Raw genomic sequence first — 19,203 nt, forward strand, 5'->3', positions numbered from 1 at the left:
AGGATTTCCATCATATATTCTATGAAACTTTGGGAAAGCAGGAGGCTGATTTAAATAAGCTGCAGAGCTTTTGTCCAAGTTGTTAAAGCAGTCACTTCTCTTTTAGAAAAAGTTAGAGAAAAAGAGTGTAGTAAGTCCTAAATGGAAGGGAACTGAGGCTGGTGCCTTAACAGAAGTGGTTACAACACAAGGAAATGCAAAGGAACTGAGCAAAGATTCTTACAGATTAAATTCAACTCTGGAAGACAGGATGTTTGTCTAAAACCTTGGCAGTGAAAGATGGTTGTTCTTGGCTCTAATCACAATCACTGTTTAAGTCCCTCTGCTATACAGTTACCAATAAAGAATGCATTTGATTTCTCTGGAACTGACAGAGTGCAGAAACATTAATGCAAAAAATAATGTATATATGAACTAGTTGGGAATATAAGTATTAACCCTTTCCTGAACATGGTTACTACTGGTCTGTCAAATTTTATCTAGATCACATGAACTAGACTGGCTATTGCATTCAGGGCAATCTGCCCTATGGATTTGTACAAATTATCTCCCTTCCTGCAACATTATTTTGCCATCTGTAAAATAGGAGTGACTCATTTGTAGTGCTCTATAAAGGACAAATAAGAAATGGTTTTTAAGAGTAGATTAATTTTATTAATGCTTGAAATCTACTATGGTGATATTGGAATGGGTATGACCGAGGTGGTTCCAATAGCACTGCAGTAAAGCCCATGGGCCAAGCATTGTCTCTCTCAGGTCTGAAACACTGTCATTGGAAATCTCTTAATCATAGGCTTAATCCCAAATTGAGGCAACTATACTGCAGACAGAATATGAATATATATATATATATTTATTTATTTAAATAAATAAATATATGCTACAGCATTTGGTGAACTGGGACATAAACACTTTTTCTAGTTTGGAACCAAGGCTGATAAACTATCTGGAAGTACATCCTTAATATAACATAATGTACTTACAGGCAAACTGGAAAATGTACAATACAGTGCAAACACATATTTATAACACACCCACTGCCCCAGAATCTGACCATTCTTTCCAAGACTTCATCAGGTCAACAGTTCAGGGACTTATGTTCAATTAAATATTTTAATCAGTGTCCTGGTTTACAATACAAGATACATATTCTATTACCATCTGAGAAGGGTGATCATCCTTATCTCTGTGGGAACTAACTTCTGTTAATGGGCCATTGAGTCCTACTGTATAACTGATAAGATTACATCATCCCATTGGGAGATGCTCCAGCCAGGAGGACGAGCCAAGCCTTTCCTACCTAGATAAAAACTGAGGTTTAGAACACCAAAGGCAGCCTTTTTCCACTGGATTCCAGAGGAAGAACCAGGCTTTTTCCACATCATCGCTGGACCCTTTGGAGGAAAACTGCACCAGCACCCTGACTGACAGGGTATCAGGTTGTATTCTGACTCTGTCAGTGGTTTTATTTTTATTATTGCATGTATTTTGTTTTTCCTTTTTTTTCTCTCCCCTATTAAAAATTGTATTACTGACTTGAAGTCTCACTGGTTTTGCGTTTCAAACCAGTACAATCAGTAACTTAGAATATGCAGTGCAATTTGAATGCAAAGATCATCAGTGATAATGCTGGAAGAAGCTTCCCTATTAACCTTTTTACTCAGTCAATTGCCACTTACAAAATACAGTCAAAGACCTGATTTTGAGCCACATTCAGAGAAGATGGAAGATAGTGCAAGAAATCATTGTATAATGAAAGGGTTATATTAACAGCCTCGGCAGGGCTCAATATTGATCTGTGTAGCATTGAAGATTCCCATATTTTATTAAATTCAGCAATTTAAGAGCAAGAATTGTATTTAGAAAATAGCCAGCAATATTTTCTCACTGTCCTAATGCAGCCTCTTTCCCACAACTTGAAAATGCCTCTGACTGTTAAATTAACATTTGATTTAGTACCATGACTGAATTTTCTTTGTCAAAAGTTCTGGCCTTTTAAACTTAATGCTTCCTGTAATTTTTTAGTAAAGAGATGTTTAACTTTCTAGCAAAACCTGTTACATATAACCGTGCCAAAAGAAACCTCCTACACCTGGATAAACCCTCACAGTGGACATTTTAGAATGGTACAAAGTCAGCAGCCCTTATTATCCATTTTAAAAATAAATAAATATATTTCAAGAAAATAACCAGGATGGAAATCAAATCATGTTTGCAAGATAAGCTTTACATGATCCAAATTAGGCAGTATGTGGGTAAACCCCACATAGTAGTATTTTTCCTGCCATACTACACACAATTGACTTGCACAGGTGGAAAACTGAAGTGCATATATTGATAAAAGATGATCCAGGAGGTAAGAATCAAACTTTCATAAGAGAAAGGCAAACAAGCTTGTAAAGAAAGGTAAGGTTAAAAGGGATCCAAGCATGTCAAACACAGTGGTTAATTTTCAGTCTTTAGGCAATACTGTGCAAGCAAAAAGGATTAATTTTCCTAGAACCTCTAAAGTAGCACCTGGAATGTTCTGAATACAAATTAAAATCGTGCTACACAGAAAATACAAACAGGCAGCTGATTTTCTTTTTTCTAGTAGTTTAAGTATCTAATTTCACAGATACGTTAAAATATTTTAGCCTAAAACACACACCTAGGGTCTTTATGCCACCCCCCGCCCCGATTCATTATTCAGGTAACCATCACTAAAAAAGGAGCTTCTTCAGTGTTGTTTCTGTCATGAAGAATGAGTGGAAAAAGCTATCACATCATCAGAGACATAATACATACCTCTGGTGAGCCACCTGATGAGCACACAGAATGCCCAAAAGATCCCACTTAGACATGAATGTCATTATGCCCCTTCTGGTAACAACATTAAATTATTGGTAATGCAGCTGAGCAGTGGCAAGATTTCTGGCACAGTTTTCGTATGGAAAACTGGAGTACCTACACACAGAGAGTTATATTTGACTTGGGGAAAAAAAACAGTGAATGAAAAGTAAATCATAAAAATATGAAAGCACAAGTTGCCTTCCCCCCCAAAAACCTGAACAACAACAAATATCCAACACCCTTGAATAACTGGTGTTTGATTTTTCTATATATTTGTGTAGTTAGCATGTACTTTACTTTAAGGATATTTAATGGTTACAAAGTATACCTGATACAAAGATACTGACATATCAAAGTAAGCACTCCTAGTTTTGCCTGTGCAGCAGAACTTGAAATGGAACATTCTCCTCTCTCACTTGGGAATTCTAATCTCTTACAGGCAATTTCAGCCTCATTTTGCTTAAAGAGCAAAATAATCCTTCACATGACCACCAGTGCAAGGCAAGTCACAACTACCTGCAGGCAACAATAACAACAACAGCAACAAAAAATCTTTAAAGGGGCTTATTTTTTTGGTGAAGACCAACATAAAAGTTGATCTAAAATATAATACTTATTTATGTCCAGATAAATACTATACATAATGGTGTGGAAGCATGACTACAAACGCCATTGTGCCTCTCTTGGGGTTAAAGGAAAGGAAGACTTAAAGTGAGAGCTCAAACCCCTAGAAACTCCAGCATGAAAGTTCAAAGCTATCTGGAACAGAAGGTTCTTCCACTGCAACAGAGTGCACTAAATTGATAAAAAAACAGGGGTCTGTACTGCTTTAATATTTTTTAAAAGTGACAAAATGGCACTTACTTATAGGTCAGTAAATGAGGGCAATTTGTAACAGAGTTGTGACTCACATGACTAAACAGTTTTTGCATTTGGCATCATAAACTGTGCACCAGAAACATGTTATTCCACTAACATGATCAACCACAATGTATTCAAAGTAAATAACATGAATATGAAAAAGCAGGTTTCAGAAATCATGACAATTATGGGCAGGTAACTCTTTGTTAAGCATGATGCAGTTACCTAAGGAGAAAACTTTTACAGTGTAAGCTACCTGCCCTTAAGCCAAGCCCACTTCCAAAGGGGAAAAAACCCAAACCCCAAGAGGTTACAAAATATGTAGGGATGAGAAATACCATACTCCTGGGCTGAATATCTTAACAGTTTGATAGAAACTGATGAAAAACAAAAATGCACTCATGATTTGAACATACTTAGGTTGAGGAGGTTTCTAGATTTATGTATTCCTCCCTTCATTAGGAATTAAGTACTGAACAGGCAGAAAAACCAAAGGTAAAGGGACATACGAAAAGAAGTCTGGAATTCAATTTTTGTTTCAGAACTTCCCTGACTTTTGAGGCTTCTGATGTATAAAAAGTTTAGACTTTCTTTTTTTAAATATTAATTTTTTGAATACTCATTTTTTAAATATTATTTTGTTTTAATAGCTGGGGAAATGACATTAGACTACTTGTACACAAATAACTTGGAGGCATTTTGTTTTTAATTTGCATACAATTCTCAGAGTGAATTCCACATGAAGAAGGATGAGATACAACAGAGCTCATTCATCATTTCACAAGTTAACAGAACAAAGTAAACATCTGTCCTTCTTATTAATTAGCATCTACCCCTTACTCCAACTTGTCACTTCCTGCTGCAAGTTCCCATGCCAAAGAAATGGATGGACTAGTTCCATACTCCAGAGATGTTCACATGTGAACTCCAGCAATACTGCAAATTGTAACAACAAGAAAAAAAGGTGAAGGACTTTGGATGATCTTATATTCTCTTAAAGGTTCACAAATGAAAACCCAAAATTCTGAGTAAAAAAATACATCAGTTGTCTAGCTCAGCTATTCACCTGACTGTGGCTCCTCTATGGAGCACACAGCTAAGGAAAAAATATTTTCTGTCATGTAAGAGGGGGCACTAAATCAGAAACAGAGAAGTCTCAAAATAGTTGTGCTAATATGGTCTTCCCAAACACTTTTCTCTGGAGCACAATTTGAACATGCCCTTACCTTCTACTGATAAAGTTTTCTAGCTATATAATTTCCATACATAGTTGCATTTGACAAGGTTTTTTTTTGGCTTATATCAAACTGGCAAATACCATCCTGACCAAAGTACATTACATTGGTATTATGCCTACAATAAAAATAGTGGCATAGTGTTGAAGACAGCATAATCTTTCTTCATACTTTAATGAGATCAAATAACAGCTAAAGGTAGGTTGAAAGGGAAGCAGTAAAAAATCTGTCTTGCAGACCTTTCTGAAAAAGAGATCAGAAAGTGAGGCTATTCAGGTAAGACAAGAAAAAGGCATAAGCTTCAAAGGAGTTGAACCTACCAACAGCAGTAGAAAATCCCCATCACTAGAGCAGTCTTTATTTAGGTCTTACAGCAAGAAATACCAATTTAGCCTTCTGCCCAAAGACTTACAGGAAACCTTTTTCTTGGTGTAGAATTCCAGACTGTGACACTGTTCACACTGAATTGAACAATAACCCAAACTGATTGTGTTGAAGTGGCAGATCAAAGAACTTGGAATTGCACATCTCTGATGGTACACGGTTTGCATTTACACACAAGCCTACACATCACAGCACATCTGTCAATGCCAGTGATTCCATTTGGGAAATATCAGTTCTTTTCCTCTCATGACTGTGGATTCTCCAGCAACTCTACTAGTAGAGTCTGAAATACATCAGTATCAGAGAAGAGACAATAAAAACCTTTTTACACTTCAATATTTATTAATTCTCTAGCAATTTTTTTGCTATATATTTAGTATTAGTGTGATAAAATTCCTGATAATTCTGTCTCATGCAGGTAACTTAAATGAGGAGTTAGCACTATCTAAACTGATTAACCTACCACTAGGGGGTTACTTGGGAGTCTACAAGACAAATACTTTCTCCAGCAACGACAACTAGGTGAGTATGCACAGAACACAGGAGGCTCAGCTGAACATACTGGGTGGGATCTAAGGACAGCACAGTCTTCAGAAGGACTGGAGGGGCAACATCCTTTGACCTAAACAGACTTGCCATTATTATTTAGGAGGGCTTTATTTAGGAGTTGGAGATGTGTTGGAAACTGTTGTTAGGAGAGGTGGTGTTTTTGTAGTTAGTCAAATAATTTAGCCTTTGCTACTTAAAGCTGCTGTGATTTGTGTTCTCTTTGACATAGTAGAATATGTTATTCTACCCAAATTGCTATTGTTTAGGTCACAACAGAAATACTGAGAGCATACTGTACCTTCCTGCAGCTGAAGACAAAGATTGCTGATAGACTGCTGCTATCCTTTTTCTGCAATTCCTTGGTGAATACTTTTTCATCAATAGCAACTATGAAAACAAACACTCTAGAGTCCAAATTTTTAAAAAATATATTACAGGAAAAATTGTAAATCTACTTGTAAATCTACTTATTCTTTTTTTCCTACAAGTCCCACAGGTTTCAAAACATAATAATTATAAATGTAATTATTAAAATAATAAAAAGAGTTGTGATAGTCTTTTGTTGTACTGGGAATTTCCCTTTTTTAACTGAGATACATTCTAACAGAAATACCACAGTACAAGTTAGATAATTTCAATTAAAAAACGTAATGCAAACTATTCAGTCCAATGTTAGAGCATGTGTTATGTGTGTGTAATACTGTAAAAGTAGTCACACATTAGAGGTATATAACTGAAACAGCATTTTCTTTCATGAACCTGCTATTATTGAGGCAGTGACAAGGTTTCCATTTCTTTGTTTTTTGAGCTCTTTAAGGAATGGCTATTGCCACATTTTGTAAACCTAAATATTGTACAAGAAGAAGCTTGTTGGTGTCAGGTAAGGAATAATACTAGTAGTGCAAACTGCTGCAGAGACAATTCTTCCAGTTTTGGGGTGAACCAGCTATATAACACCAAAAGAAGACAGGCTGCTTCTTCAAACCCACACTCGTGTGTGTTTCTCCACTCGGCCATACATGCTTCTCCATTGTGGTCTTCTTTTTACAAGGGTGCTTGGAGAAGAATCACCAGCTCATGTGATATTTATCATATGAAATATTTCTTTACTCTTTCCCTACTTAATATTATCAATGTTTCTTAACTAGTCAAGGAACAATAAATACCTCAAGCATCAGGAAAGTGACAATAATACTGACTTCGTATCTTTAGTAAATAGTGAAACATTCTCTTCTGAGATATAAACGAGGGAGGAACAGGAAGGATGAACATAACACTGTACCATTATTTGATCATCATGCACCTCAGCTGAGCAGATGGGAAGGAGCCAGTGTTTACTGCCCTCTGCTCATCCAAAGCTATGACACGCAGTTTATTTAGCTAAGTGCTTGGCATACCAGTATGCTGTCAGAGCAGCTCTCAATGTGCTGTCCCCCTTTAGCTTATTTCTTTAAAATAAAAAAAAAAGAGAGAAAAAAAACCCAAAAGAATAAAAAGGAAGAAAAATCTCAGCAGGTTAGCAGTTAACCCTCATCTTCTCTCAGCTCTGTGGGTAGAAATTTGTATTGCTGTTGGCGGATCTGAGCCAGTTTTTTCCTTGCCTCTTCCAGCTCTCTCTCCTTCTTCAGCATTTCTTCCTGGGCTGCAATAATCTAGAAAACACAAGCAGCAAGGAATACTGTCTGTAAAGTAATATTTCTTTCTCTATGACACCACAATCACAGCTGGCCCTTGTGAGCATTCTCCAGAGAAGCACCAAATTTCAATGACTTCATCAGGAATTGCTCAAATTTTTCCAGGACCAGGCCATCAAGAAAAGTATTGTATTCCCACTTGTTTCTAAAAGAGGACTAAAAAATAGAAAAATAATTTGTCAACCTAGTTTTACCATCCATCCGTGATGAATTTTACAGCTCTGCATTCTCCCAGCAATCAGCAGGGTGGGGGTTTAGAACGTGTACAATAAGCACCATGTCTTAACATAATGTGACAATAAAATTGAACATCCTTTACTGCAGGTGTCCACAGTATTTTCTTGCATTTCAGAAGGCCAAAGAAAAAATGACAACAGTACAGACAGGCAGAAATAATCAAGTCCAGTATCTTTTAAGTAGCAAGTACAGTTTGTGATGTACCTCATTCATTATAAGGAATCTAGAAGTTGGTACCTCAGAGCCTTGAAATCTACTTTAAAGTATTGTTATTATTTCCCATTAATTATTATGGTCACAGTAACAAAACATCATTGTTTTTTAACTCTCACTCTTTACTTCTCTGCTTAAACATATGCAAAATCATTGTTTCATTAAGATTTGGGAACATTTAAAGTACATAAGAGAATTCTGAAAAGATCCATTCATTTAATCAGAACAAAACTAAAAGCTATTGGAATGGTAACTGGTATCACAACAAATGCTCAGTGGAGAAGTGCAGATACCACGTAGTACATCACTGTGTTCTTATGTCAGGAGTTCCATGATAATGAGGCATCAGCTAATTTATCACAGATTTCTAAATAGATTTGTCCAGCCTGTAGTGCAGCAGGTGAACATTGTAACACTGCTCATTTCTGTGATGTATTTTCCCTGCTTTATTTCTGGAGTGATTGTACCAACCTGAGCAATGCCACCCACAAACTTTGTTTTGACCACAACGTCATCATCCTCTGCTTTTCCAAACGCTGCTTTTTGGGCTGCCCTGACAAGATTGTCTGATGCACGCTTGACAGCATTTCCTGCAGCCTTTGAGAAGTAAGAAATTCAGTATTAAGGAAAATGCATAACTAACATGGATTTGTCAGAACATCAAAACAAACATCTCTGCCTGACTGGACAGGAAAGGTATGGGGTTTTCTAAGTCAGTGAAAAGCAAGTTAATCTTTGAAAATCAGTGGTACAGAAAACAAAATTCCTTTGTTTAAGAAGCTGAAAGTTGGAGAAGTCACAAATGAGTTTTTTCTTCTTACAGTTTGAAATGAAGCAGTAGATGAAATTACAAGTTATATTATGCTGATCAGACTTCTTTTGAGAAAGAACAGAAACTAAAAGCTAATGTATTAAGATACCATAAAACAATCAAGTTGTTAAAGTAATGGATTTCAAGCAGGACAAGTTAGCAACTTACACAGCCATAGTTAACTCACATTTAAACTTTCATTTCCTAAAACTTCTCAGATTTTTAAAGAGAAACAGTCAAATGTTTGTAATACATCTTTTATTGTCTGTAGGCCAAAACAGCCTTCTCCCATATCCTAAACACACACTGGCACTATGAAGGGAAGCCACAGCTTCCAACCTTCCATCTTTCTTAGGAAGGACCAGCTCCGAGCCTGTCCTCCTGCCTTTTCCCAGCCCTGTCCCATATTTCCACCTGCAGCTTGCTTTCAAGTCTTCCTCACCGAAATGACTCAAGGATAAATTATTTGAAATTTGCTCAGCTCAGTCTGGAGCTCATCCAGAAAGAATGAAAACATTTCCAATTGTTTCATTAAGTTTTGGAAGATTCTGTAACAGTGCATTCCAAATTTACATTCATGGGAAACACAGTTCAAATTGGGGTATGAAGGAAAAAACCAAAACACTTGGAAGTCCTATTGATTAAAGCTATGTGAAAACATCTCTGCTCGGGGCAAAGCCAGCTGAGAAGTCTCAGTTTTGGCAAGTCCACCAGTAAAAACATTTAGTAGACATCAACTCACATTTTTTGTTATGATAAAGGACATGATTTCCAAGTGCAAGCTGTTCTTCCTTTCATTATTCATTCTGGGGCTAAAATGAAGCTTGGTAAAATGGCAGAGTTCAATTTCAGTCCATGTTTCCTTTTCACATTCCCTTCCAATTTCTCACATTCAATGTCTATTTTATATTTGCCCAGAATGACTGAGAACCCCAAATTTCCTGTCAGAGCTGAGAAAAGTCTCTAGTAGTTGATTTTTTTCCTTTGGACCTAGCTATTATAGAGCAAATTGCACTATGTACAGAACCACCTTCCAGTTACTGACACCTTCCCCATACCCCTTTGGCAATGTCAGTCTACATAGATCCACTGTAAAGAACTAAAAACGTGTCTCAGCCCTACAACTGCCCTATGGCATACCACTGTTTTCTGTAGAAACAAATAGATTCTTCACACATTCAGATATTTATTTTTTCCTGCTAAACATTTGAACCATACTTTGAAAAAAATAATGACATCAGTTCCTCATGCTCAGACAGCTACTTAGTCATTAAGTATTTCTGTTGAATTTGATTCTGCCTAGCCATATGTGACCTGTTGCACTGAGTCTCTGTTAGCAGCTGTGCAAGTACAGGAAAAAGGGGAATTTTCACTGTTCACCAAAGGTGGTATAAAAAAGCAGCTGAAATAATTCTTATGTTCCAGACTGAGCCTGTAGGGGATGAGGTCAGAGAAGGCTGTAGTAATTTTAAAAATTACCATCCTCAAACAAAACTTCTAGAGATGTTAAATTTTACCGATCAAAAGACGGTGTTAGTTCAGCAGCAGTTCACAGAAGCTTAACATGAAATGGATGTGGGACATTAAAGGGAACCAGTTTCATGTAAAGAAGCTCATTCAGACTTCAGTTGAGCTGTTGCATTAGATTCTCTTCTTATTTTAGTCTAACAATGATTCTCCATTCTCGAAATGCTCTATCTACAACTGCTGTCTCTTGATTCCTAGAAACAAAGGAAGACTGACCACAAGGCTAGCACTAAGAGAAGTACTTTGTTGAACACATGCACAATCCTGGAGTGCAGAAACACTGTTTACATAGCACTACCATAGGTTTTCAGTAATTAACAACACGGGTACCTGTAGCCTCCTCATGGCTTCAGAGTCATGATCAGCCTTCACTTTGCAAGCCACAAGCAACTGCGCTGTAGAAGCTGCAACTTGTTTGGCAGATGAGATGAGTTTCTCCTCACTAGCATGGCCTTGAACTGAGGCATTTGCTGCTTCACAGAGATTGCTGGTTGCAGCTGCCACCATTCGGGCCTAGAAGGCAGTAAAAGGCATTGTGTATTCTCACAGAATATGATTTCTTCAGAGAAGGTGCCAGTTTTCTCAAGAGAAGTAGTTACTCACAGCAGAAATAAGTCCCTGAGACCACTGTCCATCATCAGCTGCATTTGCAGGGATTGCTCCAACCTGAAAAAACAGTTCAGAGATGGCTTAAAAGAACACATAAAATACAATTGCTCTGCCTCAGAATTAGACAAGCGGTAATCCATGAAAAAAGGAAACACCTGTACCCGTGACTGTGCCCAGCACATTCAAGAGCAGAAAATCCAACTGGAAGTCAGTTGTCAGAGTAACTGTGCTTCCAGCAGACATCTGCCTGCTCAGGAAGTGTCCAACTTACTATACTGCTTCAGCTGACCTATTCTTGGCACCCACAGATGTAATTACCAGAATGACCATCAATTAGCAGACTACTGGTGGTTGAAGCCACAGCTGAAGCAACAGCTGAAGCAGCAGTTCCTTAAGTCCCAAGCTTCAAAGTAACTTACTTCTCTCTCCATAAGACATTTGAATTTACATTATTCTTTCATCTCTCCTGATTCGAGCACTGTGAGAACATACAGATCAGAAAGCTTCACAGGGAAGCCCCCTAAGTGCCTTCATGCCTAATAATGGCACTTTAGGAGAGCAGCCCTTTTCTGCATGGCTTTTCCACTGAAGTGTTCATGGCATCAGCAGTACCAGCAACAATTTGGAGACAGTTTTCTTCCCATATCAGATGAAAGCAATAAAACTAAACTCTGTAGTTGGTTGTCAGATCCACATCCCCAGCTGCCTGGGTCTGGGTAGTTTGGGGAGAGAAACTGAAAGATGTAAAATGTAAACATGGTCCAGAAATTTGTGTTTTAAAAGAAATGGAAACAGGCATTCGTGCATAATGAGAATTCTAAGGAATGAAATAAAATCATTAAGTGCAGCATCAACATAACAGAAGATATGTTCTCTCATGGCTATGGTGACACTTTCATGTAACTAAAAGAAAAAAAAAAATCACTTGTACATAAAAACCCCACTAGGTCCCTAAAGTATTTAGGTTTCAAGGTTTCCTTGCCTCATCATCCCATGAACAGGTATTTTCAAGTAGACCCCAGATTAAGTGCTCCTTGGTCCTGTTAGAACCAAAAGCACAAGCTTCCCATAATCCAGGCTAAAGCAGACAGCATAGCCTGATTGTGGGTTCCATGATACAGCCTGCTCTGAAATAAGAATCAGGTGAAAATGGAAACCATAACTACAACAACAATGGTACTATAATAAATTGTTCTCTCAGGCAACATACCTGGTTGATGTTTAGATTTTATATTTCAGGATATACTAACTGTGAAAAACAGTGTTACAAAATCTCAATACTGATCACACCAAAAGGATGCCACATGTTGGGAATACTCCTTCCATTGGTTCTAACAATAACTACAAGCAGGGCCACTTAAATGTACTGAATTTACATGCAGGTCTCTGTCCCCATTGAATCACAAGACATTGGGGGCACCATTAGTGAGGCCTTTTGCTGTTCTGCTCTAGAGCAGTATTGTCCTTGGTGACATCAGGGTTTGGATCCCAAACTGCTGTGCAGGACTATACATTACTAGCTTGAATCACAAATCTTCATGAAGTGAAAAACTTCCACAGTTAAACTCCCCACAACTGAGTCATTTGAAGAGCCAAGCACTTGATTATTATTTAAACCTCACACTTGTGAGGTTTAAATAAATGCAACAGTGGGATTTTTTTAAACAGAACCAGGTCTGGGCCATGTATTGGGATGAGCAGTGAATAATTTACATTTTCATTAGTCATTCCCAAGCTTCTTTCCTACCGTTTTTAACAGAGCTGTTAGGAGACTAGATTCAATTTTGATGCTTTCCCCCACTACTGTTGCTACATGTCCTGTTTACCCACCTTTCCCTGAGCCACCAGTTCCCTCTGGGCTGCTGAAGCTGACTTCACAAGGGCACTGGTAGCAGCTGCAATGGATTTAGCTGCTTCTAGGATCTGTTCTTCAAAATCCAGAGTCTCATCTGCTTGCTATAACCAAGAAAAAATAATGTTACACATTCACCTCAAAGCAATTATACTTTCAAGACTGAGGACATATAAAAAGACAAGAAGACTCTGGGACACATCAGTAAAGTCAGTAAGACCTATAACATAATTTTCTGCAAAGGAGTTTTGTGTAGACTACACAAGTCAACATAAAGTATGTATTAGCTTGCCCTCGGGCCTGCTCATACTGAAAACAGAGTATTACACAAGATACTTAAACAAAACAATCAACTTGCTAATAATGCATTACCTCCACTAGAGCTACTCTAGACCTCATTCAGAAAAGTGCATGTCTGAAAAGAAATTGTTGATTTTCCAATCAAGATTGTCTCTATAGTGTCATAATAGTGGCTTCCAAGATGGCTGAATTAGGGAAAGCATTTTCTAAGTATTTAAAGACTTAAGGCATTGAAAAAGAACAATGATAAATGTGTTTTGTCTCATTCACCCATACTAAGGCATGTAAAGTAGATACCAAGCAAGAGCATAGATTTAACAGCTTTCAGTAAGAGCTGTTATTGCACAGAAAGCAGCTTTGTGCAGCAGTCCAGTTCAGTGATCTTGGACATAGGAAGTTCCAAAGCTTTGTCTGGAACACTTCAGCCATCCAAGTATGTCTTTCAACAAGCATGTGCAGAACCTCCAAATGAGGTTTCTTACTATTTAAAATGCAAATTTACTGTTCTATAAAAACTTTCCTGACTTTCAAATAATTTAAACAAATATTGAAAACATTTGTCCATCTAAGCATGCTTACTAGCTTTTGAACAGTTAACAAAATAGAGAGAGATGAACAGCTATTGTTATTTTAAACTGAACCAGGCCTGGGTCATGCATTCCAATAGTTTCTTATATAAAATAATCCATCAGAATGTATTTTGTTTGTGATCCAAACAAGCCTACTGGAATTCAAGGCTGTATGACAAGTAGGGCTAGTGAATACAGTACCAGCACATCCTACTCTGTGAGAGACAAGGCTTTTGAAATACAAGTTTATTCTAACTATGGCAACTGCAACATTCTTGTGTCACACTACTAATTTTAGAAACACCAACCAGGTGGGCTGTGAGTTAAAAAATTGGGCACTTCATTTGCAAGTCTAAGCACACCCACCTAAATTTAAGTCAGGTTTAGTTCTCCTGTTGCTGTTCATGCAGTTTGATGAAATAGTCAATTATACTAAAGGAAAATGATAAGTAATTACAAAATGACCCATCAAGCAGCACTCAGCCCTACAGCACTTCACATAACTGTCACATAACTAAAAGTCCAGGGGATGAAACAATAGCATCCACAAACACCAGAAAAAACAAACCATCTGAGAATCAAAACTCATGTGTAGATAAAAGATGCTTAGCACTTGAAAGTTTTTCTTCTTTTATTAGGAAAAGCCACCTAACCCACAGAAAAATATTTGTCTTGCCTTGCTACTGGGCTATTCCCATCAACTAAAGTATATGTGTTTGTAATAACAGAAAGTGAACTTTAGCAAGTGAGCAAGTCATGTCCCTCCTAAAATTTTGGCAGTGCTTGCAATGCCACATCATGACCATTATTATACCAAAGTACAATCACATCAGCCCTCAAGTCTTATTTATGAAACTCCTATTTCAATCATGACATTGCCAGAGTGATCAAATAGAATCCAGTAGATCTCTGTCAGAATTACTGTCCTGGTTAAAACAGATGCATTATGGACTTTGATGTGACTGAAGAGTGAAACTGAGATATCAACAGAAATACCACTGACTGACAGTAAATTTAACAGACTGTTCCTGTACTTTTGAAGGACTGCTACTGCAGTTATACTTTCGTCCAAGACTTCTTGCTATCAAGTTCTTAAATTCTCATTTCCAACATAAAATATATTATAAGCATTACTTTTTCTATGTCAGCACTGTCAGGAATTCAAACTTAAATGAGTGAGAACTTCAGTATCTGCTTATTTATTACAAGAGAGGTGTCAGTCTTTGTTGATATTTAATAAAATGCTCATGGCCATCGTCTGATCTGTTGGACAGCTGTGTATATATGCTCAGAAGGAATTCAATTTGTGAAAAACAGCCACCAAAAAGATGCTGAACAAAGTCAGTTGTTTAAACTCAGTTCAGGGTAGTGAGTGGACTAAATATTGCAGACAAGTCCCAGGCAAAAATTACTGCTTTTCAAAGAGAATGCCAAGAAATCAAAGCTTGCACTATCAAGAGTGCCATTGTACAATGGCTGGATTAACTTCCACCATGGGGCAGCAGGTGAAGCTCAACAGGAAAACAGACAGCTAAACCTTAGAATCTCATCTGGTAACAGATTTTTACTCCCCTGTTTACCAAATCAGTTTCTTTCTAATCATATTGAAATCCAGGGCTTGGAAGAACAAGCCATACCACAAGTTTCTCAAAACTTCCAAGTCTTGCATTCTTTCACATCTCACAACTTCTCCTACTTTTGGAAAAAAAGTCACTTGACAGTTGATCCCTTCCATGAAGAATTTATTTTTGTAGCAGCTTTACACAGCACTCAAACTGTTGAATGCCTGTTGGCTTTTCATTTTTTCTAACAAATCCTTCTTTTCTAGTCTTTCTGTCAGGTTTTCCCTTCACCATTCTCAGGTGTTACACACATCACAGGGCTGGATACTCAATGGTGGAGGCACAAGGCTCAGCCAGCACTGTGGGTGTGTTTCCTGCCAGTGCTTTCCCAAGAGCATTCCTTAGCAATAAGGACAGGAAGCAACACAAGACTGAGCACAGCAAAATGCCCCACAAGAAGAGTAATTATTCCACCATTCCCATTGTTAAAAGAGTGTCTCCTGGACTGTCTTAAGTTCACACTCATAAACAGTACCCTCACAACGTGCCAGTTCACAGCCTTCATGAATAAAGTTAGAGCAATGATTGACACATGGCAGAAAATATCACATTGTGAGATTTTAGAGCAGGTTTCTTTATAAAACTAGATCTATGACACAAGTGATTAGCTTCTCCTTCCTCAAGCAGCCCCCATGAAGATCAGGATCTCATTTTCCTCAAGCCTAAACTAAGCTGTTATTAACCATGTACAGCTATACATGGATTGGAAAATGAAGTCACTAGAACAGACAAACATTATAGACTCACTACATAGTCTTTAGAATGGAATATCCTAAAAATGTTGATTATGCCATTGAAAACAAAACAAAAAATATATGTTTTTGTAGTGTATTTTAACCATTTTTCTACAGCATCTCCATTATTATGGGTAGCATAAAGTCAGGGTTAATAGGAAAACAAATTAGCCCCCAGTCTCATTGCAAAACAGCAGCAAAAATTACAAAAGACAAACTGTTTTATTTTAAGCACCTCTCATCTTCTACTTTACAATGAGCAAAGCAATACAAGTAAGTTACTGCACTGAGCCATAGAAAGCACAATAACCATTTCAGTGAAAGTCAGTTCTTGGCACATCTGCTGCTCACTGTCACAAAGAGCCCTACACAATTTAGAAGTCTCTCCAAGAGCAGCTCTACTGATAAAGAAGCCATCCAGGTATGTATTTTATATCAGATTAGATTAGGAGTCTACAGGAAGACTTCTAAACCTGCTTGTGAGTGACTGTATTCCTTCATATTGCCTTCTACTATGTTAAAACCCCCGGAGACAGGGCAGGACACTGTAGGAATATGTTTGATATATAGTTGGATTAAATAACAACCTAATATATCAAACATATCACACAGAGTCCTGCAGAAAAAGGCATCCAGGTTTGATTCATCTTGGGTTAAAAATACAAAGCTGGAAGCTACCAGCAGGGAACTCTGACTATAAGACACCCACGTGTGGAGGCAGAGGCCTGCACAGAACCATGAAGAGCAGATGGAACAGGGTAGGGACAGCAATGCTCTCTCCTGTTGTACCTCATCTACCACACCTTTTTACTTAGAAACGTATTTTGCCCAGTATTAGCATGAAGATTTTATTAGTCAAAATAGTTTTCTTCTTCAGAAAATAACTAGTTTTGGGGGTTGTTATTTTACAGGAAGCAGCATATTTGTGTAACAGAAGGAATGGGTGTCTGCATTGCAATACACCTGACTCTCCAAATGGAAAACTGAAAAAAAGAAAGAGTCCACATTCAGGAAAAATAATTGTACTTAAAGGAAACATGATGGCCAAATCCTGCTTAATAAACCATAAAGATCTCATTGCTTCTCAGATAATTTCCCACCCTGAACACTGCAAGGAGAATACTGAACAGGTTTTGTGTTACTACAGAGAGTAGTAACAACACCTGCTCAAGAGAGTCCTTGAAGTTCTTCCAAGACAGGAGCTCAGAAGACACAGCTATTTACTGAGTGTCAGTGAGGCTGTGAACTAGTGAACTAAGTATTTTGGGAGGATATTCACCTCCAGCCAAAGAACCAGGATTTAAAGCAAACAAAATAAGCATTGTACAATAAAGCACAGGCAGCAGTTAGCAGGACTGTGTTGCATTAGAAATTGCTCTCTGGGATGATTCCCAGCAGCAGAAAATGAAGATGTCTCATACTATATGTGCCAGTTTAAGGCATCAAGGGGGGTATGATAGGTGTAAAAATATGAGGAGGAAACAAAGAAAAAAAGAAATGAAAAAATTCCAAAAGTTAAAAAAAAAATTAAGATGGTGGAACAAATGAGAAGAAACCCTACTTTCAAATATTGAGGAGTTTTTTAGAGGTAAAAGACAAACTGGAACACAAAGATCAAAATTTCAAGCTTAAATCAAATTACTCCCACTCCCTGCACCAATAAAAAAAAAACAACTTTACCAAAAAATAGAGCATCAGCCACCAACTAATAGCAATGAAGATGACAGATTTCCTGCAGGTAGACATTCTAAAATTACCAGCTGAGGACTTCTCTGTAAGTTCACTCTGTATGTTGTCAAAGATGGGCATTAGAAAGACACAGCCTGTTCACCACAGGAAATCCTACTCTGGGAGGATACAAGCTACTAGTCTGCAGCAGAAAAAGCAAATTGGATCCAAATCCTTGCATGTGGATTACAATCCCTATTGTAAAAGAGATTAAACATCTGAAAAGGATGCAAAAGCTGCTGAAATCTCAAATCAAACAAACAGGATATGATTTTTAGTTTAAGAAAATGACAAATAAACCAATAAGTCACAAGCAGACTGGATACTCAAATAAACATGTTAAATGATAAGCAGGTGTGAGAACTGTATTCACTGGGAAATTAAATGACCCTGGAGGGTCTTAGATGTTGGAAGGAAACTGCTTCATGGTTACCAAGCAACACATGTGCTATTGTGCAATGATTGTATAGAAAAGGTGATGGAGGACTTTTCCACTTCTCAGACTCAGCCTGTGGAATCTCATTATAAAGGACCATTTTTCTTTTTAAACAAAATGAATGTACTTGTTAAAAAATGCAGACAAAGAGCATTTCTTTTTCATGAGCTAATTTATTCCTATCACTAAGAAGGGATTGGGGGGTGGGAGGTCCTCAAAGGCTGAAGCTCCAAGAACTATTACATCTGATGCTCCTAAATAACAAAATACTACCCTGCACCAATACAATCATGCAACACTGAATGAATGGTCTAGCTTTTTAGAGAGACTTCTCATTGGCTTTACTTTGAAAACAGTTTTGCACCTACAAAGCAGCATAAAGAGGAAAATAGATACATAGTCCTTTCCTGAAGTAAATTACACAGCCAAAACATGTTTTTCATTTTAAAAAGATGCAACATCGTAAATTCTACTAAAACCTGCCTGTTAACACCCTGCAAAAGGTAGCAATTCTGTGGGATCAACCAGTTTCATACATTCCCTCTCTACTGCACATGAAAATAGTTGGCTTGATTTTATATCTTCAGAGACACATTTGAAATGACGTGGCAACATGCAACACTACTTTGTATCATAATGAACCTTTGCTTAATTTCCTTCAGGACAATGATATGGAAATGATCATACAACGTATCTGATTCTGTACTGAAACAGCTCATCTCTAAGCATGGCATAAAATGCTGGTTTTAGCCTTAGAAGATCCTGAAGTTAATTTACATTCTCTTGAACCCCAACTGTGTTACTGCTGCTTTCCCCTGCTATACTACACAAATACAGATGTGAACAAAGGGTCTCCAAAAGAAAGTAAGAATGACTACACACCAGTAAAATATGTTTGGAAACAGAAAGGCAAATAATCAACAGCAATGATGCCATAACTCTTGCAAGCATTTCTAACATTTGGCTTCTCTTTGCTTGCTTATGGCTGGTGCTTGACTGAAATGTGCTTT

At 37.5% G+C, this 19,203-nt stretch overlaps 1 protein-coding gene across 1 annotated transcript in view; it reads right to left on the reverse strand.

Annotated features, from left to right (window-relative positions):
• Positions 1 to 6,441: 6,441 nt before the first annotated feature.
• The window catches only part of TLN2 (talin 2), an 87,093-nt gene continuing 74,331 nt past the window's right edge, over positions 6,442 to 19,203 (reverse strand). The window contains exons 52-56 of the mRNA XM_062501771.1: positions 12,783 to 12,908; positions 10,947 to 11,009; positions 10,674 to 10,856; positions 8,477 to 8,602; positions 6,442 to 7,513 (exon numbers count right to left, since the gene is read on the reverse strand). Coding sequence (XP_062357755.1) covers positions 7,385 to 7,513; positions 8,477 to 8,602; positions 10,674 to 10,856; positions 10,947 to 11,009; positions 12,783 to 12,908 — 627 coding nt within the window. The 3' untranslated portion in view covers positions 6,442 to 7,384. The remainder of the gene's footprint in view (positions 7,514 to 8,476; positions 8,603 to 10,673; positions 10,857 to 10,946; positions 11,010 to 12,782; positions 12,909 to 19,203) is intronic.

The sequence above is a fragment of the Cinclus cinclus genome, chromosome 13 (genome assembly GCF_963662255.1).
Source record: "Cinclus cinclus chromosome 13, bCinCin1.1, whole genome shotgun sequence".
NCBI classification, from domain to species: Eukaryota; Metazoa; Chordata; class Aves; order Passeriformes; family Cinclidae; genus Cinclus; species Cinclus cinclus.